Source organism: Sparus aurata, chromosome 6, assembly GCF_900880675.1.
Source record: "Sparus aurata chromosome 6, fSpaAur1.1, whole genome shotgun sequence".
Classification (NCBI taxonomy): domain Eukaryota; kingdom Metazoa; phylum Chordata; class Actinopteri; order Spariformes; family Sparidae; genus Sparus; species Sparus aurata.
Window position 1 is genome coordinate 2102860 of NC_044192.1, and position 27120 is coordinate 2129979.

At 42.4% G+C, this 27120-nt stretch overlaps 3 protein-coding genes and 1 pseudogene across 4 annotated transcripts in view; 1 reads left to right on the forward strand and 3 right to left on the reverse strand.

The window, feature by feature from the left end:
- Positions 1–27120, forward strand: part of LOC115582773 (uncharacterized) — a 484111-nt pseudogene that overhangs the window by 103236 nt on the left and 353755 nt on the right.
- On the reverse strand, positions 577–10291 carry LOC115582763 (uncharacterized). The gene is made up of 4 exons (XM_030418950.1): positions 9607–10291; positions 5916–7319; positions 2791–2858; positions 577–2318 (listed from the first exon to the last, which is right to left on the reverse strand). Exons 1-4 carry the CDS (start codon positions 9881–9883, stop codon positions 930–932), a joined length of 3138 nt encoding a protein of 1045 aa, XP_030274810.1. The 5' UTR covers positions 9884–10291; the 3' UTR covers positions 577–929.
- On the reverse strand, positions 10814–26594 carry LOC115584006 (nuclear factor 7, ovary-like). Of its 2 annotated transcripts, XM_030421327.1 has the most exons (3): positions 26152–26594; positions 24639–26043; positions 10814–11581 (listed from the first exon to the last, which is right to left on the reverse strand). In XM_030421327.1, the coding sequence occupies exon 2, from the start codon at positions 26024–26026 to the stop codon at positions 24641–24643; it is 1386 nt and encodes a 461-aa protein (XP_030277187.1). In that variant the 5' UTR covers positions 26027–26043; positions 26152–26594; the 3' UTR covers positions 10814–11581; positions 24639–24640. The 2 variants fall into 2 exon arrangements, with proteins under 2 accessions (XP_030277187.1, XP_030277186.1); XM_030421326.1 differs by lacking the exon at positions 10814–11581 and having other exon boundaries at positions 24051–26043; positions 26152–26593.
- LOC115584000 (nuclear factor 7, brain-like) overlaps positions 10814–27120 on the reverse strand; it is a 35012-nt gene continuing 18705 nt past the window's right edge. The window contains exons 3-5 of the mRNA XM_030421303.1: positions 20816–20952; positions 19306–20707; positions 10814–11587 (exon numbers count right to left, since the gene is read on the reverse strand). Of these exons, the coding sequence (XP_030277163.1) occupies positions 11584–11587; positions 19306–20690 (1389 nt within the window). The 5' untranslated portion in view covers positions 20691–20707; positions 20816–20952 and the 3' untranslated portion in view covers positions 10814–11583. The remainder of the gene's footprint in view (positions 11588–19305; positions 20708–20815; positions 20953–27120) is intronic.

Below are 27120 nucleotides of genomic sequence, written 5' to 3' on the forward strand. Positions count from 1 at the left end.
TGGTTCCGCACAGAAACGTATAAAAAAAACGCCTTTAAACTCATATTAATTCACCTGTTACACATCAGTATATTCCTGAATTGTACAAGAACATTATTTACTAACATTAAACTTACATTTCAACCTGACAAACATTATTTATTTATCACATGAAGTGTTATAATTAATCATGAATTAATTATCATCTGTGCCTCATGAACATTCAGTATTTTACAATGACACTTTCAACCATTGACCTGTCACTGGTGGACACAGCTTTTGAGGTGGAGCACCATTCATTCGGAGGAAAATTGTTAAATGGCGCACGAGGCCAGAAATGCTTACGGCTATGGTTGTTTCGCAGGGCGGCCGATAGCGCACGCGCACTGGAGACTTCCACCGACCCACTTCCGGTTTAGCTCTAGGCCAATTAGAATAAAGATAAAATAATGTAGTCGTGCGTCTCGAAATGTTAGTGGACCTCATGACTCCAATTCTCTGACTTCTGTCAGAGATCCTTTATTCCACTTTTTCCAGATATAAAAGATTAAATTAGGTCTATAGAAGGACTTAATAAGATGAAACATGACAACCATGAAGAGACAATATTTTATTATGTTGATGAAAAACATGATATGAAATCACCACCATTATGTTCTGATTTTAATGTCTGAAAACTATAATCTAGACTTCAAAATAAAGTGTCTTGGATCTTGGCCACTCAAACATGCAGTCATTCATAAACACATTATTGTTTTTATATTGACTGACATGAGGACATTATGTATAATTGTTGCATATTTAATTCAAATGTCCTGGTTATGTTAATGAAATAAAATAAGAGATCCATAGTAGATTTACACTTTGATATTTTGTCATATTTGATAAAATTACAGCACATGTGCAACCTCACAGGTAAAATTCAGTGAACACAAAAGTCATCTTTATCTCTACCTGCTCTGTTTCACTGTCACACACACCTTCAGTGGTAATATCTTCAGTTTATCCAGACTGTGAATGTATGGAAACATCTTCTCAGTGAAAGTGTGTGTGAAGGTGTGTATGTGTGTGTCAGTGTCAGGATCAGAGAACGACAGCTTTCCTCTGTTCCAGTCCAGATTCACTCTGATCCTCTGGAGCTTCTTCTGCTCGATCAGAACAGTGTTTGAAGATGATGGCGAGTGTGCTGAGTATTGACTGTTGTATAACTGAATATGCCAGAATCCAGACCATACGTAATCCTGCCTCCAGTCAGACTCTGCACACACACCCAGTGCCCAGTATATACTGTCTCCAACCTCGACGTCCCAGCCGTGAGTCCCTGAGTTAAAGCCCTCAGAGCCCAGGACAGAGCAGAGGATATCAAACCTCTCTGGATTATCAGGAAGCTGCTGTATCTCTCCTCCTCTCACACTGCTCAGATCTTCAGACAGGATCAGGATTGGATGAGCAGTGTTTGGGTCCAGAACCACAGGAGTGTAGGAGACCATGTCCTTCATCTTGTTCCAGATGTTGAAGCTCAGGTTGCCCAGGTGTTTGGCCTGGTCTATCAGAGCTCCTGAGGGCAGCTGTGGATCCTCCAGCAGGGGGCGCTGCTGGACTCTTTCCACTGCAGCCTTGTAGTTGTGCAGGAATGAGACGTCTTCAGCTCTCAGCTCCTCCTCTGTGGCTCTGACTGTGTGTGAAAGAGCTGCTCTCTCTCTGCTCAGAGCCTCCATCTTCTCCTTCATCATCCCAATCTTCAACTCCTCTTCCTCCCTCAGTGCAGCCATCCTGGCCTCCATTTCCTTTTGTAGAAACTGCTGCATCTTCTTAAACTGATCCTTAATCTGCCTCTCTGTGTGTCGGGCCTGGACCTTCATGTGTTCTGCTGTCTGATCGAGTGTCAGTTTGACCTTTTTAAAAACCTTCAACTCCTCCTTTAAGGTCGGCAGAGTTTCTTCATGTTCTTTCTTGTGTTGTCGTGCAGCTTCATTGATGGGTCTGAATCTGTGGTTGGTGTGTTGTTCTGAGTCTCTGCAGACGACACACACCGGCTGCTGATGGTCCAGACAGAAGAGTTTGAGTTTCTCAGAGTGCAGACTGCAGAAGTCATCTGAAGCTCTCTGGTCTCTCTCTAACAAGAAGGCTTCACACAGGTTCTTTAAGACCAGACTAACAGGTGGTTGTCTCGTTGAAGAAACTGTCCTACAAACTGGACACTCCTGTGTTTGTTTCTGTCTCCACCATCTCTGCAGACAGTCTTTACAGAAGCTGTGGCTACAGGACAGAACAACAGGATTTTTGAAGACATCCTGACAGACCGGACAGCAGAGATCCTCCTCTGATCTGGAAGCCATTTAGTCTCTGAGTGAAGCTGAAAACACAGCAGACAGAAAGTACTTTTATCTTCTGTTATTTTTTTGTACAGTGCCTTTGCAGACATGCAAGGAAACATTAAAATGACACAAATCTTACATTTTTACATTTTGTCAGCACCACAGAAATGTTGTAGGTTACATGTGTAGCTTTGTTTTTGTGGAGTCTTTGCAGAAACATAAGGAATTGTTAAAATGACAAATTTTCATACATTTTGTCAGCACCACAGAAACATTGGGGGAGTGCTAAAGTATGATTTGGTTGTCTGATTTTCACCGACAGTCAGTGGTCAGTCTTAATTCCAGGCCTGTCACATCAAACCTCTTTCCTTTCCTTTTCTTGTAACAGAGCTGTCATTTATATTACTCTGTATATGCATGTTGTTTTCTGTATGTGTATCCTCTGCAGCACTTTCTGTTTTCAACGCTGCTATATAAATAAAACTTCACTTACGTTGAGTCCTGTGACCTGCTGCCTCTGAGCGAACGTCGCCTGCTGTACCGTCTCAACACCTCCCTGGACTGTGGGAGGAACCAGACACCAGGATCAGGATCGAGACCTCGGCTGCACTTTAACAGTCCTCATCGCTGGTAGTGCAGCTTCATCGCCTTGTGGGACATTGGACAGTAACCTTAAGAAAGAAATCTAGCATTAACAACAATACACACTTTATTAAAATAAAGATTATTGCCAAGTTAAATGAAATGAATGAAAAACTTGTAAATTGAATAGCTAAGGATCCTTCCTACAGTATTTAACCACGATGAAGTTAGTTGAATTAGATTATTGTTGTTTTATTATGAATGACAACATCTTACATCAGAATTTTCATTGTAAATGAAGAAGCCAATCAAACATGTTTGTTTACACCTGGAGAACAAACTTTGTAGGTCAGAGCATCTCTGCAGCACAACAGAATATTATTAAAACACATAATAAATCTGCTCATACTGACAACTGCAGTTATATGAAAGGAGAGTTGGTCAGATCTGTGAGCTGCTAATATACAGGAGCAGCTCTATAATGTTTAAGTTACCAGACGACGTCACTAACAACACTGCTGGCTGTGTATTCATGATAATAACGTGTTTTCACAGTCGGATATTTCATTAGTTTGAAGACAAACTGAGAATTGATTGAATTGGAAAATTATCTTTTAAACTGAAAGACATATGTGTGATTCTTGACACAATTCAAACAGGATCAATAAATTATTAAATAAATAAAGTCCCGTGGGGGACACCGGAAGGAGCGTGACGTCAGCTCTTCTTTGTGATGAAGATATTCTTCCTCCTGCGCAAAAAGTGTATTATGTGCTATTTTATGTAAATCTTACACAGAAATTAGCTAAATAAATGTAATAAATACATTTAATATGAATATATATCTTGTACAAACACAGTGATGAATTATCTGTAGTGTTTGTCTTTAGATGGAGGGTTACTAAACAGAGAAGCTGTTGATTTAAATGTGTCGTATTGTTCTTCTGTGACGGTCACTCACTTCACAGGTAGAAACAGGCGCATTGTACAGTAAGTATTTTATTTGCTTCTGATCTATGGTGGTTTCAAGTTGATCAAAACAGAAACGTCTTCCTGAATTAGCTCCCCTCGAGGCTTTTATACGGAGATCAAAGATAAAACTAACTTTATCGGGGTCGCTGTTCACACTGATTAAATTCACGGCATGTTAGCCACAATTACCAACTCTTAACAACATTGAAGAACAAAACACTTCATGTTTAAAGTCATGGCGGACTGTAGCCTGATACCTAAATAAACACAAAGGATGAAACAAATTACCTGAATGTGGTTTTAGCGCCGATTCTTGAAGCAGGTCGCTGTTGATGTTGTTTACTCTGCAGGGCACCGGAACGTTTGAACAACATGGCGTCCGGCGCGGAAACACCTCTAAACTACGGCATCCTGCAGAGGACAAACACCTGGGCGACGCCACTCCCAAAAGCTCCCGGGAACAGCGCCATGCCCTGGAGCCAGTTTTCATAGCGGCCACACCGTGTAATTACACCGTCCCATGATGCACTGCGGTCCCAAAAATACATTTCACACAAGCTAACATTGTGAAATAAACGTCTGTTAAACCGTGGATAAGAGTTTTCGAGCGTCACAAGCTCTGAGACATGACTCGATTCACTGTTGGAATCTTAACATGTCTTCCATTTGAAGAGTGAAAGTCTTATTTTATCTTTTATTCTAATTGTTCGAGAGCTAAACCGTGAGTAGCAGGCTCAGTCGGCGGGAGACTTGAACTTTTTTGGCTTCAGAACCATCGACCTATAATTAGAGAATACAGCCTTTGAGGCGGAGCACCATTCATTCCGATGAAAGTTGTTCAATGTCGCACATAGGTATTTTTTATTTTTTTTTCCTATGGCGCACGTAGGTAGAAACACTCGACTTTCGGCGGTGGCTTTTCCGCAGTGCGACCCACAGAGCATGCGCACTGAAGGCTTCCGTCGACAGAGCCGTCGACCGGCTCACTTCCGGTTTAGCGACCGGCTAACTAGAGTGAAGATGACATAATTTCATCGTGCGGCTCTTCTGGACCTTCCAAAGGTTATTGGACCGAATTGTTTAAATTCTGACAGTGAATCGAGTCATGTCTCGGATGTTGTGACGCCCGAAAACACGCATCCACCGTTTTACAGCCCCTTCTTTCACAATGTTAGCTTATGGGAAACTCTTTTTGGTCCGCAGTGCATCACGGGATGATGTAATTACATTCTGGAAAATAAGAAAACTGGTTTCAGAGTCTGGCGCTTTTCCTCCATATAAAATAATAATAATAATAATAATAATAATAATGTTCCCAGATTGTTACATCTTTTCCCAAACATCACGTCTTGATACGTGTTCCTACATGTCAGCCTGTGTTTCTGTCCATTCTCTTCTGCTGCGTTGTCAGTACAAAGAATCACACTGTAAATTATGAAGAATGACACGATGCATTTCCAGACTTTTAGAAACTTTATTCCACTCTTTCCAGATATAACAGATAGAATTAGGTCTGATATAGATGGACTTAATAAGATGAAACATGACAACCATGAAGAGACAATATGTTATTATGTTGATGAAAAACATGATATGAAATCACCACCATTATCATGTTTTGATTCTAATGTCTGCAAACTATAATCTAGACTTTAAAATAAAGTGTCTTGGATCTCAGCCACTCAAACATGCAGTCATTCATAAACACATTGTTTTCTTTCTTTTGATCAAAAGTTTGTGATTTCCAGCTGATGTTGATGTTTTTATAATGATTGAGGGTTTTGTGTACAGATATATAACTTCAATAATCCCTGAGAAGAAATGATGTAGAATTGTTGCATATTTAATTCCAAAGTCCTGGTTAGGTCAATGAAAAAAAAATCATAGATCCATCTTAGATTCACATTTTGATATTTGGTCATATTTGAAAGTAAGAAACAAAAAATGTAATAAAAACAAACAGCGGAAAATAAAACAAAGATATTTTTAGAAAGGTGACAGCAGGAGCAGCATGTGCAACCTCACAGGTAAAATTCAGTGAACACAAAAGTCATCTTTATCTCTACCTGCTCTGTTCCACTGTCACACACACCTTCAGTGGTAATATCTTCAGGTTATACTGACTGCGAATGCACGGAAACATCTTCTCAGTGAAAGTGTGTGTGAAGGTGTGTATGTGTGTGTCAGTGTCAGGATCAGAGAACGACAGCTTTCCTCTGTTCCAGTCCAGATTCACTCTGATCCTCTGGAGCTTCTTCTCAACTACGACATCAGTTACTGGAGTTGATGGTGAGTGTGCTGAGTATTTACCATTGTAGAACTCAATATGCCAAAATCTAGACCATACGTAACCCTTCCTCTGGACAGACTCTGCACTCACACCCAGTGACCAGTATGTACTGTCTCCAACCTCGACATCCCAGCTGTGAGTCCCTGAGTTAAAGCCCTCAGAGCCCAGGACAGAATAGAGGTTAACAAACCTCTCTGGATTATCAGGAAGCTTCTGTTTCTTTTCTCCTCTCACACTGCTCAGATCTTCAGACAGGATGAGTTTCAGCCCAGCAGTGTTTGGGTCCAGAACCACAGGAGTGTAGGAGACCATGTCCTTCATCTTGTTCCAGATGTTGAAGCTCAGGTTGCCCAGGTGTTTGGCCTGGTCTATCAGAGCTCCTGAGGGCAGCTGTGGATCCTCCAGCAGGGGGCGCTGCTGGACTCTTTCCACTGCAGCCTTGTAGTTGTGCAGGAATGAGACGTCTTCAGCTCTCAGCTCCTCCTCTGTGGCTCTGACTGTGTGTGAAAGAGCTGCTATCTCTCTGCTCAGAGCCTCCATCTTCTCCTTCATCATCTGACTCTTCTGCTCCTCTTCCTCCCTCAGTGCAGCCATCCTGGCCTCCTCTTCCTCTTCTAGAAACTGCTGCAGCTTCTTAAACTGCTTCTCAATCTGCCTCTCTGTGTGTCGGGCCTGGACCTTCATGTGTTCTGCTGTCTGATCAAACTTCACTTTAACTTGTTCAAAAACCTTTAACCCCCCCTTTAAGGTCGGCAGAGTTTGTTCAAGTTTCTTCTTGTGTTGTCGTGCAGCTTCATCGATGGGTCTGAATCTGTGGTTGGTGTGTTGTTCTGAGTCTCTGCAGACGACACACACCGGCTGCTGATGGTCCAGACAGAAGAGTTTGAGTTTCTCAGAGTGCAGACTGCAGAAGTCCTCTGAAGCTCTCTGGTCTCTCTCTAACAAGAAGGCTTCACACAGGTTCTTTAAGACCAGACTAACAGGTGGTTGTCTTGTTGAAGATACTGTCCTACAAACTGGACACTCCTGTGTTTGTTTCTCTCTCCAGCAGCTCTGCAGACAGTCTTTACAGAAGCTGTGGCTACAGGACAGAACAACAGGATTTTTGAAGACATCTCGACAGACCGGACAGCAGAGATCCTCCTCTGATCTGGAAGCCATTTTGTCTCTGACTGAAGCTGAAACGAAAACAGCAGACAGAAAGTACTTTCATCTTCTGTTATTTTTTTTGTACAGTGCCTTTGCAGAAATGCAAGGAAACATTAAAATGACACAATTCTTACATTTTATACATTTTGTCAGCACCACAGAAACACTGTAGGTTACATGTGTAGCTTTGTGATTGTGACTGCTAAATGATATTTTGTCATTCATTTAAAATCTGACCTGCTGAATCTCAGGCACATGGGTGTGACCAATGAAAATCTATAGTGTCTTTTGACAGATTTTTCAGAGCATGCGTGACGACAACGTTCACACCCATGAGCCTGCCGACTTAGGGGCCATCCACATCGAAACGCTTTTGTATGTAAATGCACATGTTGTGCATCGTTCTGGTCGATCGTCCACACGGATCATGTAAACACACTTTTTTGAGGGGTGGAAAGATTAGAAAAGCTACCCTTGCCTTCTCGCGTGGACAGTGAATCCGGATACTCTGTGTATCGATGACACCATCGCCCCGCCCCTCGACCTCTAGCCTTCGACCACTTAACCCCGCGACGTCTCATAACAACAACAATAACAATGGCAGACTACATGCTTGTGTTTGTGCTGCTGAAGATATTGAGCCTATTATGATACGATATACTTTATTGTCCCGTTCAGGGAAATTTGTCTTGGACTCAACAGCTGCGCTATAAATGCCTTGACAACCACAATGACAACAAACAATACATCATCAACCATGCCATCACCGACGAACACATAACAGTACTGCACATATCCCATAACATAACACATACATACACTATACATAAATAATACATGCTAAAAGATCACCATAATAATAATCAAAGCACTCTAAATATGATTGCACAAATGTCGGCCTCAAGCAGCATTATTTAGGCTTTCGATGGGGGTTGGAACAAATTAATTCTTAAAACGGTTGAGTTTACAGTGAGGGACTCTATATCGTCTGCCCGAGGGTAGGAGGTCATATTCTAAATGAAGAATATGGGATTGGTCAGTCACTATCCTCTGGGCTTGCCTAACTACAGTTTGTTCATAAGTAAACTGCAAGTCACTTTTTCCTATCACCTTCATGGCCGTGTGCACCAGACAATCAAGTTTAGTTTTTAGTTTTGCAGTGATGTTGGCATACCAGGATGACATCCCATATCTGACTAAGCTCTCTAGTACTGCCTGGTCAAACAAAAACATGATGCTTTTGCTTTTGTTATTAGAGGGTAGGGTAAAATATTCTGCTCCTCTGCCACTACGCTGAGCAAAAAAGGATTATGGACAACAGACTAGCCATTTCCTTCTTCTTATTATGTTCAGTTTCTCCTTCTACTGTCTGTTTGTTTACAGTGCACGAGCTTTATGCGCAGGCTCTGTCTCTTCTTCTCCGTTTTCGCTAAATTTCAAGCGCCACCTATAGGCCTGGAGTATGAACTACAGTGTGTTGTTTTGTTTACAATGGATCTGTTTGGATGCAAATATCCTTGAAAAGATGCGGAGGAAGACTGAGGAAAGAATAGATTGTCTTGGTACGTGCAGACGTGGCCTTAAATGCAGCGGTTCCAAACTTAACAACAGTTGTTTATTACTCCTTCCCAAAACAATGACCCCCTGCACAGACTGTTGACACTTCTACCCTCAGACGTACAGAGGTGTAAAATCCAACACCAGACTGAAGAAATCTTTTTTCCCCCTTGCCATCAGACTCCTAAACAGCCGGCAGGAGTTTACAATCATGTCTACCTCATAAACCGCCCGCCTGTTTACATTCCAGTTTCAAATTGCAGATGCGTAATTTCACAGCTCACATCTGCACTGGTTTATTATTTCTATTATTATTATTATTATTATTATTTTGAATTTACTTTTCACATGCTGCCCTTTAAAATTGCTTTATTTGTATATATTTCTTTTTACATTGTTGGCATTCTGTGGACAGCAAAGAAACAATTTCAAAATAGAAACAGGCACATTGTACGATAATTATTTTATTTGCCTCTCAACTGCATCCTTATCTATGGTGATTTAAAGTTGATCAAAACAGAAACGTCTTCCTGAATTAGCTCTCCAACATCCTAAAACTGGGAGGAATCGAGGCTTTGATACGGAGGTCAAAGATCAAACTAACTTCGTCGGGGTCGCTGTTCACACGGATTCAGTTCACGGCATGTTAGCCACAATTACCAACTGTTAACATCAGTAAAGAACAAATCACTTCATGTTTAAAGTCATGGCGGACTGCAGTCTGATACGTGAATGAACACAAAGGATTAAACAAATTACCTGAATCTGGTTTGAGCGCTGATTCTTGAAGCAGGTCGCTGTTGATGTTGTTTACTCTGCAGGGAACCGGAACGTTTGAACAACATGGCGTCCGGCGCGGAAACGCCTCTAAACTACGGCATCCTGCAGAGGACAAACACCTGGGCGACGTCACTCCCAAAGAGCTCCCGGGAACAGCGCCAGACTCTGAAGCCAGTTTACATAGCGGCCACACTGTGTAATTACACCGTCCCATGATGCACTGCGGCCCAAAAATACATTTCACACAAGCTAACATTGTGAAAGAAACGTCTGTAAAAACGTCGATACGAGTTTTTGAGAGTCACAACGTCCGGTACTTGACTCGATCCAGTGTCAGAATTTAAGCAACTCGCCCCAATAACATGTGTTAAGTCTAGTAAAGTTAAAGTCTTATCTTATCCCCAACCTTTTTAGCCAAGGGCTAACCCGGAACTATCCGGCTCGTTCGGCTGAAGTCGCCAGTGCGTGCGCTCTAAGGGCCGCACAACAGGGGGTTCCGAGTATTTTCCTGGACCGTAGGTTGGGCTTTTTTGGCTTCAGAACCATGGACTTCTAACCAAGCCCCCTTATAGTGGGTCAAGGTTTGACGCCAGTTCTCGTAGTGGCCGAACCGCGTAGCCATTCCACATAGCTCCGTATTGTGCGACCCACAGAGCATGCGCACTAGAATCTTCCCCTGACCGAACCGGTCAACTTCCGGTTTAACGCCTAGCTAATTAGAGTGAACATAAAATAATGTTAACCTGCGGCTCTTCTAGACTTTCCAAATGTTATTGGAGCGTATGGATAAAACTATAAGAGTGAAACTAGTCATATGTCGGAAGTTGTAACGCTTAAAAACACGTATCCATCGTTTTACAGCTCCTTCTTTCACAATGTTAGTTTATGGGAAAAAGTATTTTTCGACCGCAGTGCTTCATGGGATGATGTAATTACAATTTGGCCACTATGAAAACTGGCTTCAGAGTCTGGCGCTGTTCCTCCATATAAATAATAACAATAACAATAATAATAATAATAAAGATAATGATAATAATGTTCCCAGATTGTTACATCTTTTCCCAAACATCACGTCTTGATACGTGTTCCTACATGTGAGCCTGTGTTTCTGTCCATTCTCTTCTGCTGCGTTGTCAGTACAAAGAATCACACTGTAAATTATGAAGAATGACACGATGCATTTCCAGACTTTTAGAAACTTTATTCCACTCTTTCCAGAAATACAAGATCAACTTAAGTCTGATACAGAAGGACCAAACAAGAGGAAACATGGAAGCCATGAAGAGACAATATTTTATAATGTTGATGAAAAACATGATATGAAATCACCACCATTATCATGTTTTGATTTTAATGTCTGCAAACTATAATCTAGACTTTAAAATAAAGTGTCTTGGCTCTTGGCCACTCAAACATGAAGTCATTTATAAATTGATGATTGTTTTCTTCCTTTTAATCCATCACCACCCGAAGGTAATAAAAATCTGAGTACACAGCTTGTCTGCAGAATGCAGCTTAGAAAAACTATATAACTGCTTGTTGGCCAACAGTTAAAGGAGAGAAAGTCACTGAAAGTAGTTTGCTAAAATGGGAACTGCATATAATTTGTAACCACAGGGAGTTAAAACCAACTATCTGTTGAACAGGTGATAATTTCATGCTGGTGTTTTTATAATGATTGACATCTTTGTATATGGATAGATTGATAACTTTAATAATCCCTGAGAGGAAATTATGTATAATTGTTGTATATTTGATTCCAATGTCCCGGTTATGTTGATGAAATAAAATAACAGATCAATCGTTAATTTACATTTTGATGTTTGGTCAAATTTGAAATTAAGAAACAAGAAATAGCTGAAATCAAAACAAAGATATTTTTAGAAAGATGACAGCAGGAGCAGCATGTGCAACCTCACAGGTAAAATTCAGTGAACACAAAAGTCATCTTTATCTCTACCTGCTCTGTTCAGTGGTAAGATCTTCATGTTATCCCAACTGTAAATGTATGGAAACATCTTCTCACTGAAAGTGTGTGTGAAGGTGTGTAGGTGTGTGTCAGTGTCAGGATCAGAGAACGACAGCTTTCCTCTGTTCCAGTCCAGATTCACTCTGATCCTCTGGAACTTCTTCTGCTCGAAGAGAACAGTGTCTGGAGTTGATGGTGAGCGTGCTGTGTATTTACCTTTGTATAACTCAATGTGCCAGAATCCAGACCATATGAAACCCTTCCTCTGGACAGACTCTGCACACACACCAAGTGACCAGAAGGTACTGTCTCCAACCTCGACATCCCAGCTGTGAGTCCCTGAGTTAAAGCCCTCAGAGCCCAGGACAGAATGGAGGTTAACAAACCTCTCTGGATTATCAGGAAGCTTCTGTCTCTCTCCTCCTCTCACACTGCTCAGATCTTCAGACAGGATCAGGATTTGCCCAGCAGTGTTTGGGTCCAGAACCACAGGAGTGTAGGAGACCATTTCCTTCATCTTGTTCCAGATGTTGAAGCTCAGGTTGCCCAGGTGTTGGGCCTGGTCTATCAGAGCTCCTGAGGGCAGCTGTGGATCCTCCAGCAGGGGGCGCTGCTGGACTCTTTCCACTGCAGCCTTGTAGTTGTGCAGGAATGAGACGTCTTCAGCTCTCAGCTCCTCCTCTGTGGCTCTGACTGTGTGTGAAAGAGCTGCTATCTCTCTGCTCAGAGCCTCCATCTTCTCCTTCATCATCTGACTCTTCTGCTCCTCTTCCTCCCTCAGTGCAGCCATCCTGGCCTCCTCTTCCTCTTCTAGAAACTGCTGCAGCTTCTTAAACTGATCCTTAATCTGCCTCTCTGTGTGTCGGGCCTGGACCTTCATGTGTTCTGCTGTCTGATCGAGCTTCACTTTAACTTCTTCAAAACCTTTAACTTCTTCTTTAAAGGCTCCAGAGTTTCTTCAAGTTTCTTCTCGTGTTGTCGTTCAGCTTCATTGATGGGTCTGATTGTGTGGTTGGTGTGTTGTTCTGAGTCTCTGCAGACGACACACACCGGCTGCTGATGGTCCAGACAGAAGAGTTTGAGTTTCTCAGAGTGCAGACTGCAGAAGTCATCTGAAGCTCTCTGATCTCTCTCTAACAAGAAGGCTTCACACAGGTTCTTTATGACCAGACTAACAGGTGGATGTTCCCTTGAAGATCTTCTCTTACAAACTGGACACTCCTGTGTTTGTTTGTGTCTCCACCAGCTCTGCAGACAGTCTTTACAGAAGCTGTGGCTACAGGACAGAACAACAGGCTCTCTGAAGACGTCCTGACAGACCGGACAGCAGAGATCCTCCTCTGATCTGGAAGCCATTTAGTCTCTGAGTGAAGCTGAAAACACAGCAGACAGAAAGTCCAGTCAGTCACGTCTCTGCTCACTCCTCTAATAACAGCACTGAACTTTACTTTCACTTTGAGTTGTGTTTCAGTCAAACTCACCTTCAGTGTGTGAGTGTCTGCAGGGTGAAGAAGTGCTGCTGAGTGTAGTTTTTCTCTCTTATAGCTGAACTCTCTCAGAAGACGCTCTTCTTGTTGGACTTTGTTCTGATGGTGAAGTTGATCGTCTCTGTCTGTGTGTCTCTGTAATGACGATCAAGAACAGACCATTTACTGGTTTCAGGGGTGGAGTCAGACGTCTTCTGTTAAAGCAGATCTGTGTAGCTCTGGAGAGCTCTTATAGCCACAATATTATTGAAGTATACAAACTCAGAAATATACATTTTCTGCAGAAGTGAATAAACAAGCTGTTCTCTCCGTGTCGTCCTCTGTGTGACAGTTACTCTGCTCCTCTAATGAGCCTCCTGAGGTAATATCAGAGCCACAGCAGAGGCGAGCCAGCGTCTGTGTGAACAGATAAGTCAGAGTCGCGGTGCAGGAGGCGTGTTGATCTGATGGTCACAGCCTGATAACTAAACAGGTCCTTCACTCAGCAAATAAAAAAGAAATTACCCACAAAGCAATGTGACAGGACCAAACTGTAATCTGGTAACTGAAACTGTCTTTGGCAATTTATGAGGAAAAACATACAGCTTTTATACGTGGAGAAGCGCCTCTAACACTGTCTGTCCTCCTGTCTGTCACACTGTCTGTCCTCCTGTCTGTCACACTGTCTGTCCTACCGACTCTTCTGCAAATTTCTGCCTGAAAAACAGCGTCTGTTTCCGGCTGAAAACGTTAACTCACCAAGTCTTTGTCTCCATCCACTATTGTGTTCTCATGGTGGCGGTCAGCCCTCCGGACCGAGACTTCAGTGAACTTTCCCTCAGAAAACAGCCTCCCTCCCTGCGAGTGACAGAGTCAGACAGGGTCCAGTTTACTGATTGGGATTATTTAATTATGTAATTTAGAGCAAAAAATTTAACTTTGTCACTTTCCAGGATGTTTGGTGAGTCAGGAACTCAATCACAGCACATTATAACAGCATCCATATGATTATAAACTGTCAGCAGGTTCATGTTTAGATTGACAGGAGGACCTCAGGAGAAACACGTTGAAAAAAAACACTCAGACGTCATCATCATGACGTGTACCGCCACGGCTCTTTTGGATCCACAGCGCCGGCTTGCTGTGCAGACTACACAGCGGTTCGGCTTTATGCCAGAGCTGTTTGGTTCTGTGTGAACACACAAATGCGGAAAATTGGTCAGCGTCTGCTGCCAACCCTGCTCGAAAAACCAGCATAGACCAGCACCAAAACACAACATATGCTGGTCTTACTGGTCACCAGGAATATTTAATATATCATTCAGCTCTCTTACATTATCAGCATAAGTCTTGCTTTGATCTTTTGATTGTTGCTTTCCAAATCGTATTGAAAACTTTTGACATTCAAATTTGAGTAGCTCCCACTTCAACATAGGAGTAAATCCAGACACTGATTGGAATTTGTTGATGATTTGTTTAATACCCAACCGATAATCTGATTGTTTTAGAAAGGAAGCATTTAATTTCCAGTATCCAGGTTTGCTGCGACAAGGAGAATTTGAGTTTGAGACAGAGATATCTATTCCAGCTTGGTCAGTTAAGGGAGCAGCAGTGATATTACATGTTTGGATCAAAGAGGCCAAATTGTCAGAAATAAGCCACAAGTCTAACCGAGATTTTTGGGTGAGATCTGCTTTAAACCAGGTAAAGAGGTTTGTTTCATGATGGTGTAAAACTCTCAGAGCGTCTAATAACGCAAAATACTGCAAAAATCATATATAAGAGGGTTAAAATTATCCTGATTGCCTCTTGCAGGTTATCTGACTGTACATAAGTTTGAAGCCTCATTAAAGTCACCGCTAACGACAACAGATGCTGAAGGAAATTTGTTTCTGTCTTGCAGAATTTTGTCAGACAAAAAATTAAGGAGTGTGAAATTAGAGTTCCTTACATTAAATCCATAAATATTTACCAAAATAAATATATTATCCCCAGATTTAATTACTGCCAAAACCATCTACCCACATCAGAAGCTTCTGTATACAGAACATTACCATTACATTTAGGATTGAATAAATTTAATACACCTCCTGAGAATTTAGTACCTTGAGAAAATATAGCTTTTCCTCCCCACTGGTTAAGAATGTTTCATCTTTTGAAGAAGAATGAGTCTCCTGTAAAAAATAAACATCCTTATTTTGATAACTACAAAATAAAAATGAAGCTTTTCTTTTAGTTAGATCTCATACATTAAGAGAAAAACATGAAAACTGAATATCGAACATACGTATACACACACACACACACACACACACACACAATACACTGATGAACAATGTTACTTAAACAGTAAAAGGATGAGAAATGTGCAAACCTGAATTCACAAACCAAAAACTTTACGTAAAGTGAACAATTTTAGAAACTGACCCATGTAAACTGTATTACCTTCGTGTTATGAACAAATATAGAACTATAAATCTCTAGAAACATTTTTGGTCGGAAAAATATAAATGCAAGTGCTCTCAGAAGCATATGAACAAGTAGAAGGAGTGAACGCTATCCTTCTTTAACAAGTCAAAAAACATCTTGTATATTCAGAAAAGGGGGCAAGAATATCAAGAGAACGTAAGATTCAGATTGTATGCAGCTTATTATGTAATCTACATTTTCCACAATCAAACACCTCATGTAATTACCTCATGTCAAGTCCTCCACAGAGATCTTTTTACCCTGAAGCCTGCTCTCTTGTTCTGCCTCCTCGCCTCCTCCACCAGCGCCACAGCTTCGCTCTCGCCTCTCTGACTTGCTGAGTCAAGTCCTCTGATATCTTCACGTTCTTCTGCTTAAGGACCTCAAATCTTTTGCGTCTCGGTGAGCTCAGTTCGAAAAGCGAACTACGATGCGGCGCGGCTGATGCTGTCCCTCCCTCCTCCTCCTCCGTGGTCCCAGTCTGTGAGCGAAGTCCACCGTCTTCTGAAGAGAGTCGACGAGACCAGGTGAGACACGGGAGAAGATCTCAGTCACCATCATTTTCGTATTCTCGCCCTCAGCCTCAGGAATCCCGGATACCCTCAAGTTCCAGCGTCTGGAGTAACGTTACGCATCCATGTCATTCACTTTTTCCAACAATTTCGTATTTTCAGCACACAGATTTAATCTGGAGCTCCAGGGGATCCACTACCTTCTTCTCCGCAGCTCGCACTGAAGTAAAGAGCGTTTGAATACTCTTAAAATTGTTCCCTATGGACTTCTCTATGAATTCCAGCTTCTCCCTGAAACCGTGCTGCGACTCAGTGAGCTTGTTAATTGCCGCCAGCAGGACAGCGTTGGAGGGCTCCGACCTCGGCTCACGGCGCGAAGTTGTTTTCTGTGTGCTCGGAGCAGTTTCAGCCTCCACAGGTGGTTCGGTGTAGGAATGGCACCGTTTAAGACTCTCTGCTGACTCTTCCATTGCCGTTTCCTCATCCTCCAGAGTAGACGACATGTCAGCAGAACCAGTTATTTAGCAGTTGGAGCCTTTTAAACAGACAACGGTTGGGACGCCGAGCTAGCAAGCAAACAACGTCAACGGTTAACAACTGCGTTAGCTCGTTGTAGGCAGAGCCCGACAGAGAAAGTCCACGAAAAACAAAACAAAACAAAAGTGGGTCAAAGTTTCACCAACAGGCCTCAAAACTATTTTTTACAACGTTAGAAAAACTATTTACATGTTTCTTGGTCTTACGCAGGCGAATTCAAGCCTTGAACGATAAAAATCTTCGTCAGCGCATAGAAGTGTCTTACAGTGGCGCCATGTTGGCCCCGCCCCCTCAAGCCTTCTTTCACATTAGGCGCGTTCAAGTTGACCTCCTGCTGCCTGACTGCATCAGCGAGATCTGCTGGCGACAGCAGGGGCGGGGCTACAAACGCTGCTATGAAGTCGGACACTCTCTCTTCCAGTAGACGTGACGTGACCTACATCTCCGCTTCGCATCTGATGTCACATGACCTTAAGTTATCGCGGGAGCGAGGCTGCTGCAGAGCATTCGCGCAGTTGCTCTCAGGTACTGCGCGACCCCAGACCCACCTTCATGACGTCAGGACTTTGCCCTAATTGGCTCTCATCTACGCTGACGTATATGACGTGTGTTCCGATGAATTTCCATATCCATAAGGCCTCTGCCTCTTTTCTACTCAAATATCAAATACTTTCAGATCAGTAGCAGCCGTGTGGCTGCACCTATGGGATAGTCAACATGAATAAACCTATGAAATCCTTCATGTAACGCAACAACCCTGAAAGATGTCGTCAGCTTAGGGTGATGATGGAGAAGTGGTTAACTGCTGTGTCCAGTGTTATCTGTACTATCCACTCTTATTAATTAACCCTTTCTGTTCCCGTCACATTAACAATACAAAGAATTATCCTGAGCTGTTCTGTGTGTGATGAGATGGTGCAGCGGGACAAGGCTTCTGATTCAGTCATTTGTTCTGATTATTGTATTTCATTCATTCAGTCAAATGTATTTAATTCATTGTGAAAAATGTTGCTATGAGAAAATGCATCATCTTATGTCTATAGTTATTTGTTAAATGTGGTCAGCAAATTCCCCTCAGCTGTGATATAATCATGCACATAAGCAAAGTTGTCATCATAATAAAGAGTAACTGTTGTAATTGCACTGTATTGTTATTAGGCAAGACTTACTATAATGTACCAGATAGACAAAGTTCAAATGTATTTAATGGTGACATTACAAGGAAAACAGAACATGATCATTTACAGTAAGACAACATTTAGGCTCTTCATCTACTCTTGATGAGCCACTGTGTGACCGTTTGAAGTGAAGCAATTACAAAGTATCCAAATTTGAAGTTGTTATTGTGACAAAGCTGTCACATTCTGTTGTCTCTAAATATGAACTGTCTGTCATACACATAATCAGATGAACACATCCTCTGCAAAAAGACACAGGTCTTGATCTCCGGTCGTCTGCATGCAACACAGCAGCAGTTCCACTGCTCTGTTCCCTCAGCCCAAATGTTTTAGTTAGCTACTACTTTGAACATCTCTGATTGAATAATTTCTGAAGGAGATTAATATGAGAAAAAGGCCAGCAAGTTCCCATAGCATCAGGTAAGAAAACTGATCGCAGTCGTTGTTGATTGTAATCAAACATTAATGGAATTTCAATTTCCTCCACTTCTTCGCCGACGAAGAAGGCAAACACCGCAAGCTCAGCCAAGTCACGTCACGTCTACGGGAAGAGAGAGTGTCCGACTTCATAGCAGCGTTTGTAGCCCCGCCCCTGCTGTCGCCCGCAGATCTCGCTGAGGTGATCAGGCAGCGGGAGGTCAACTTGAACGCGCCTAATGTTAGCTTGTGCCGCAGTGCATCATGGGATGCTATAATTACAGTTTTGCCCATAAGAAAACTGGCTTCATAGTCTGGCGCTGTTCCTCCATATAAATAATAATATTACTAATAAACCAATAATAATAAATAATAATGATAATAATAATAATGTTCCCAGATTGTTACATCTTTTCGGAAACATCACGTCTTGATACGTGTTCCTACATGTCAGCCTGTGTTTCTGTCCATTCTCTTCTGCTGCGTTGTCAGTACAAAGAATCACACTGTAAATTATGAAGAATGACACGATGCATTTCCAGAATTTTACAAACTTTATTCCACTCTTTCCAGAAATACAAGATCAACTTAAGTCTGATATAGATGGACCAAACAAGATGAAACCTGACAACCATGAAGAGACAATATTTTATTATGTTGATGAAAAACATGATATGAAATCACCACCATTATCATGTTTTGATTCTAATGTCAGCAACTATAATCTAGGACTCTAAAATAAAGTGTCTTGGATCTCAGCCACTCAAACATGCAGTCATTCATAAATTGATAAATATTTTCTTTTTTTTGATCAAAAGTTGATGATTTCAAGCTGATGTTGATATTTCTATGATGATTGAGGTCTTTGAGTATAGATAGATAACTTTAATAATCGCTGAGAGGAAATTATGTATAATTGTTGCATATTTAATTTCAATGTCCTGATTACGTTAATGAAATAATATCACAGATCCATGTTTGGTCATATTTTAAATTAAGAAGCAAAAAATGAAATCAAAACAAATAGCTGAAAATAAAACAAAGACATTTTTAGAAAGATGACAGCAGGAGCAGCATGTGCAACCTCACAGGTAAAATTCAGTGAACACAAAAGTCATCTTTATCTCTACCTGCTCTGTTCCACTGTCACACACACCTTCAGTGGTAATATCTTCAGGTTATACCGACTGTTAATGCATGGAAACATCTTCTCAGTGAAAGTGTGTGTGAAGGTGTGTATGTGTGTGTCAGTGTCAGGATCAGAGAACGACAGCTTTCCTCTGTTCCAGTCCAGATTCACTCTGATCCTCTGGAGCTTCTTCTGAACTACGACATCAGAGTCTGGAGTTGATGGTGAGTGTGCTCTGTATTTACCACTGAATAACCAAATACCCCAGAATCCAGACCATATGACACCCTTCCTCTGGACAGACTCTGCACACACACCCAGTAACCAGCGTGTACTGTCTCCAACCTCGACATCCCAGCTGTGAGTCCCTGAGTTAAAGCCCTCAGAGCCCAGGACAGACCAGAGTTTATCAAACCTCTCTGGATTATCAGGAAGCTGCCGTCTCTCTCCTCGTCTCACACTGCTCAGATCTTTAGACAGGATGAGTTCTGGATGAGCAGTGTTTGGGTCCAGAACCACAGGAGTGTAGGAGACCATGTCCTTCATCTTGTTCCAGATGTTGAAGCTCAGGTTGCCCAGGTATTTGGCCTGGTCTATCAGAGCTCCTGAGGGCAGCTGTGGATCCTCCAGCAGGAGGCGCTGCTGGACTCTTTCCACTGCAGCCTTGTAGTTGTGCAGGAATGAGACGTCTTCAGCTCTCAGCTCCTCCTCTGTGGCTCTGACTGTGTGTGAAAGAGCTGCTATCTCTCTGCTCAGAGCCTCCATCTTCTCCTTCATCATCTGACTCTTCTGCTCCTCTTCCTCCCTCAGTGCAGCCATCCTGGCCTCCTCTTCCTCTTCTAGAAACTGGTGCAGCTTCTTAAACTGATCCTTAATCTGCCTCTCTGTGTGTCGGGCCTGGACCTTCATGTGTTCTGCTGTCTGATCAAACTTCACTTTAACTTCTTCAAAAACCTTTAACTTCTTCTTTAAAGGCTTCAGAGTTTCTTCAAGTTTCTTCTTGTGTTGTTGTGCAGCTTCATTGATGGGTCTGAATCTGTGGTTGGTGTGTTGTTCTGAGTCTCTGCAGACGACACACACCGGCTGCTGATGGTCCAGACAGAAGAGTTTGAGTTTCTCAGAGTGCAGACTGCAGAAGTCCTCTGAAGCTCTCTGATCTCTCTCTAACAAGAAGGCTTCACACAGGTTCTTTAAGACCAGATTAACAGGTGGTTGATCCCTTGAAGATCTTCTCTTACAAACTGGACACTCCTGTGTTTGTTTCTGTCTCCACCAGCTCTGCAGACAGTCTTTACAGAAGCTGTGGCTACAGGACAGAACAACAGGCTCTCTGAAGACGTCCTGACAGACCGGACAGCAGAGATCCTCCTCTGATCTGGAAGCCATTTAGTCTCTGAGTGAAGCTGAAAACACAGCAGACAGAAAGTCCAGTCAGTCACGTCTCTGCTCACTCCTCTAATAACAGCACTGAACTTTACTTTCACTTTGAGTTGTGTTTCAGTCAAACTCACCTTCAGTGTGTGAGTGTCTGCAGGGTGAAGAAGTGCTGCTGAGTGTAGTTTTTCTCTCTTATAGCTGAACTCACTCAGAAGACGCTCTTTTTGTTGGACTTTGTTCTGATGGTGAAGTTGATCGTCTCTGTGTGTCTCTGTAATGACGATCGAGAACAGACCATTTACTGGTTTCAGGGGTGGAGTCAGGCGTCTTCTGTTAAAGCAGATCTGTGTAGCTCTGGAGAGCTCTTATAGCCACAATATTATTGAAGTATACAAACTCAGAAATATACATTTTCTGCAGAAGTGAATAAACAAGCTGTTCTCTCCGTGTCGTCCTCTGTGTGACAGTTACTCTGTTCCTCTAATGAGCCTACTGAGGTCGTATCAGAGGCACAGCAGAGGCGAGCCAGCGTCTGTGTGAACAGATAAGCCGGAGTCGCGGTGCAGGAGGCGTGTTGATCTGATGGTCACAGCCTGATAACTAAACAGGTCCTTCACTCAGCAAATAAAAAAGAAATTACCCACAAAGCAATGTGACAGGACCAAACAGTAATCTGGTAATTGAAACTGTCGTTGGCAACTTAAGAGGAAAAACATACAGCATTTATAAATGGAGAAGCTCTTCTAACACTGTCTGTCCTCCCGTCTGTCACACTGTCTGTCCTCCTGTCTGTAACACTGTCTGTCCTACCGACTCTTCTGCAATTTCTGCCTGAAAAACAGCGTCTGTTTCCGGCTGAAAACGTTAACTTACCAAGTCTTTGTCTCCATCCACTATTGTGTTATCACGGTGGCGGTCAGCCCTCCGGACCGAGACTTCAGTGAACTTTCCCCCAGAAAACAGCCTCCCTCCCTGCGAGTGACAGAGTCAGACAGGGTCCAGTTTACTGATGGCGATTATTTAATTATGTAATTTAGAGCAAAAAACGTAACTTTGTCACTTTCCAGGATGTTTGGTGAGTCAGGATCTCAATCACAACACATTCAGCATCCATATGATTATAAACTGTCAGCAGGTTTGTGTTTAGATTGACAGGAGGACCTCGGGAGAAACACGTTGAAAAAACACTCAGACGTCATCATCATGACGTGTACCGCAATGCCTCTTTTGGATCCACAGCGCCGGCTTGCTATGAAAATTACACAGCAGTTCGGCTTTACGCCAGGGCTGTTTGGTTCTGAGTGAACACACAAATGCTGAAAATTTCAATCTGAATATCGAACATACGTATACACACAACACAATACACCGATGAACAATGTTACTTAAACAGTAGTTTCTACAAAAGGTTGGGAAATGTGCAAACCTGAATTCACAAACCAAAAACTTTACGTAAAGTGAACAATTTTAGAAACTGACCCATTAAACTCTATTACCTTCGTGTTATGAACAAATATAGAAGTATAAATCTCTAGAAACATTTTTGGTCGGAAAAATATAAATGCAAGTGCTCTCAGAAGCATATGAACAAGTACGAGGAGTGAACACTATCCTTCTTTAACAAGTCAAAAAACATCTTGTATATTCAGAAAAGGGGGCAAGAATATCAAGAGAACGTAAGATTCAGATTGTATGCAGCTTATTATGTAATCTACATTTTCCACAATCAAACACCTCATGTAATTACCTCATGTCAAGTCCTCCACAGAGATCTTTTTACCCTGAAGCCTGCTCTCTTGTTCTGCCTCCTCGCCTCCTCCACCAGCGGCCACAGCTTCAATCTCGCCTCCCTGACTTGCTGAGTCAAGTCCTCCGATATCTTCACATTCTTCTTCTTAAGGACCTCAGAATTTGTTGCATCCGCCCAGACTTGATCTCGGTGAGCTCGGTACGAAAAGCGGACTATGGTGCGGCGCGGTGGATGCTGTCCCTCCCTCCTCCTCCGTGGTCCCAGTCTGTGGGCGAAGTCCACCGTCTTCTGAAGAGAGTCGGCGAGACCAGGTGAGACAAGGGAGAAGATCTTACCCTCAGCCTCAGGAATCCCGGATACCTTCAAGTTCCAGCGTCTGAAGTAACGTACTGCATCCATGTCATTCACTTTTTCCAACAATTTCTTATTTTCAGCAGACAAAGATTTAATCTGGAGCTCCAGGGGATCCACTACCTTCTTCTCCGCAGCTCGCACTGAAGTAAAGAGCGTTTGAATACTCTTAAAATTGTTCTCTCTGGACTTCTCTATGAATTCCAGCTTCTCCCTGAAACCGTGCTGCGACTCAGTTAGCTTGTTAATGGCCGCCAGCAGGACAGCGTTGGAGGGCTCCGACCTCGGCTCACGGCGCGAAGTTGTTTTCTGTGTGCTCGGAGCAGTTTCAGCCTCCACAGGTGGTTCGGTGTAGGAATGGCACCGTTTAAGACTCTCTGCTGACTCTTCCATTGTCGTTTCCTCATCCTCCAGAGTAGACGACATGTCAGCAGAACCAGTTATTTAGCAGTTGGAGCCTTTTAAACAGACAACGGTTGGGACGCCGAGCTAGCAAGCAAACAACGTCAACGGTTAACAACTGCGTTAGCTCGTTGTAGGCAGAGCCCGACAGAGAAAGTCCACGAAAAAACAAAACAAAAGTGGGTCAAAGTTTCACCAACAGGCCTCAAAACTATTTTTTACAACGTTAGAAAAACTATTTACATGTTTCCTGGTCTTAGGCAGGCGAATTCAAGCCTTGAACGATAAAAATCTTCGGCAGCGCATAGAAGAAGCGTCTCACAGTGGCGCCATGTTGGCCCCGCCCCCTCAAGCCTTCTTTGGAAAGTCTTTTTGTGCCGCAGTGCATCATGGGATACTGTAATTACAGTTTGGCTAATGAGAAAACTGTCTTCATAGTCTGGTTCTGTTCCTCCATATAAATAATAACGTTGCTAATAAACTAATAGTAATAATAATAATAATAATAATAATAATAATAATGACACCAAACAAGGCAAGGTAAATAGTTTTTAAGGTAAAATATAATGGTATAATCAAAAGTAGTCAAAAACGGCCAATTATATCCCTGACGTCACATCTTCAAACACAACCTCATTTGGTCATTCGTGAAAAAGCTACTTAACCTCCCACTTTTCTATAGGAATACATGCTTCCTACGGGCAATGCACTAGTTATAATAATGTTCCCAGATTGTTACATCTTTTTCCAAACATCACGTCTTGATACGTGTTCCTACATGTCAGCCTGTGTTTCTGTCCATTCTCTTCTGCTGCGTTGTCAGTACAAAGAATCACACTGTAAATTATGAAGAATGACACGATGCATTTCCAGACTTTTAGAAACTTTATTCCACTCTTTCCAGAAATACAAGATCAGCTTAAGTCTGATATAGATGGACCAAACAAGATGAAACATGACAACCATGAAGAGACAATATTTTATCATGTTGATGAAAAACATGATATGAAATCACCACCATTATCATGTTTTGATTCTAATGTCAGCAACTATAATCTAGACTTTAAAATAAAGTGTCTTGGATCTCAGCCACTCAAACATGCAGTCATTCATAAATTGATAAATATTTTCTTTCTTTTGATCAAAAGTTGATGATTTCAAGCTGATGTTGATATTTCTATGATGATTGAGGTCTTTGAGTATAGATAGATAACTTTAATAATCGCTGAGAGGAAATTATGTACAATTGCTGCATATTTAATTTCAATGTCCTGGTTACGTTAATGAAATAAAATCACAGATCCATGTTTGGTCATATTTTAAATTAAGAAGCAAGAAATGAAATCAAAACAAATAGGTAAAAATAAAACATAGACATTTTTAGAAAGATGACAGCAGGAGCAGCATGTGCAACCTCACAGGTAAAATTCAGTGAACACAAAAGTCATCTTTATCTCTACCTGCTCTGTTCCACTGTCACACACACCTTCAGTGGTAATATCTTCAGGTTCTGCAGACTGTAAATGTATGGAGACATCTTCTCAGTGAAAGTGTGTGTGAAGGTGTGTATGTGTGTGTCAGTGTCAGGATCAGAGAACGACAGCTTTCCTCTGTTCCAGTCCAGATTCACTCTGATCCTCTGGAGCTTCTTCTGAACTACGAGAACAGTGGATGGAGTTGATGATGAGTGTGCTGAGTATTTACCATTCCTTAACTGAATATACCAGAATCTAGACCACATGTAACCCTTCCTCTGTTCAGACTCTGCACACACACCCAGTAACCAGCATATACTGTCTCCAACCTCGACATCCCAGCTGTGAGTCCCTGAGTTAAAGCCCTCAGAGCCCAGGACAGAATAGATATCAAACCTCTCTGGATTATCAGGAAGCTTCTGTTTCCCTCCTCGTCTCACACTGCTCAGATCTTCAGACAGGATCAGTTCTGGATGAGCAGTGTTTGGGTCCAGAACCACAGGAGTGTAGGAGACCATGTCCTTCATCTTGTTCCAGATGTTGAAGCTCAGGTTGCCCAGGTGTTTGGCCTGGTCTATCAGAGCTCCTGAGGGCAGCTGTGGATCCTCCAGCAGGGGGCGCTGCTGGACTCTTTCCACTGCAGCCTTGTAGTTGTGCAGGAATGAGACGTCTTCAGCTCTCAGCTCCTCCTCTGTGGCTCTGACTGTGTGTGAAAGAGCTGCTATCTCTCTGCTCAGAGCCTCCATCTTCTCCTTCATCATCTGACTCTTCTGCTCCTCTTCCTCCCTCAGTGCAGCCATCCTGGCCTCCTCTTCTTCTTCTAGAAACTGGTGCAGCTTCTTAAACTGATCCTTAATCTGCCTCTCTGTGTGTCGGGCCTGGACCTTCCTGTGTTCTGCTGTCTGATCAAACTTCACTTTAACTTCTTCAAAAACCTTTAACTTCTTCTTTAAAGGCTCCAGAGTTTCTTCAAGTTTCTTCTTGTGTTGTTGTGCAGCTTCATTGATGGGTCTGACTGTGTGGTTGGTGTGTTGTTCTGAGTCTCTGCAGACGACACACACCGGCTGCTGATGGTCCAGACAGAAGAGTTTGAGTTTCTCAGAGTGCAGACTGCAGAAGTCATCTGAAGCTCTCTGATCTCTCTCTAACAAGAAGGCTTCACACAGGTTCTTTAAGACCAGACTAACAGGTGGATGATTCTTTGAAGATCTTCTCTTACACACTGGACACTCCCGTGTTTGTTTCTGTCTCCACCAGCTCTGCAGACAGTCTTTACAGAAGCTGTGGCTACAGGACAGAACAACAGGCTCTCTGAAGACGTCCTGACAGACCGGACAGCAGAGATCCTCCTCTGATCTGGAAGCCATTTAGTCTCTGAGTGAAGCTGAAAACACAGCAGACAGAAAGTCCAGTCAGTCACGTCTCTGCTCACTCCTCTAATAACAGCACTGAACTTTACTTTCACTTTGAGTCGTGTTTCAGTCAAACTCACCTTCAGTGTGTGAGTGTCTGCAGGGTGAAGAAGTGCTGCTGAGTGTAGTTTTTCTCTCTTATAGCTGAACTCACTCAGAAGACGCTCTTTTTGTTTGACTTTGTTCTGATGGTGTAGTTGATCGTCTCTGTCTGTGTGTCTCTGTAATGACGATCGAGAACAGACCATTTACTGGTTTCAGGGGTGGAGCTCTGTCAGGCGTCTTCTGTTAAAGCAGATCTGTGTAGCTCTGGAGAGCTCTTATAGCCACAATATTATTGAAGTATACAAACTCAGAAATATACATTTTCTCCATAAGTGAATAAACAAGCTGTTCTCTCCGTGTCGTTCTCTGTGTGACAGTTACTCTGCTCCTCTAATGAGCCTCCTGAGGTAGTATCAGAGGCACAGCAGAGGCGAGCCAGCGTCTGTGTGAACAGATAAGCCGGAGTCGCGGTGCAGGAGGCGTGTTGATCTGATGGTCACAGCCTGATAACTAAACAGGTCCTTCACTTAGCAAATAAAAAAGAAATTACCCACAAACAGGGTTCGTACACATTTTTCAAGGTCAAATTCAAGCACTTTTCAAGCACTTTTAAGGGTCATTTTCAAATTTTTCCAGCACCTTCTTGCTGGGGTAAAATACATATCTACAGGAATATATACACTCATTTTTGTACATTGTATTATGCTGCGAACATCTAAAATCATGTTTCATAATAGCAAGAAGTTTAGAAATTAAAGGAGAACACAAAGTTTTATCCAAAAAAAGGGAAGCCACTTGGGGTTCTTCAGGAACACTCGCACCGAGACAATGAGAGACTGAGAGCAGCCTGTAATTTCCTTTTTTGACATAGATTTTTATGTTTCAGAATGCAGTGTTGGGAGTAATGCGTTACAAAAGTAATGCAATTACTATAATGCATTACTTTTTGCTGTAACACAGTAATGTCAGGCATTACAAAAACAAAAAAAGGTAATATTTTACTC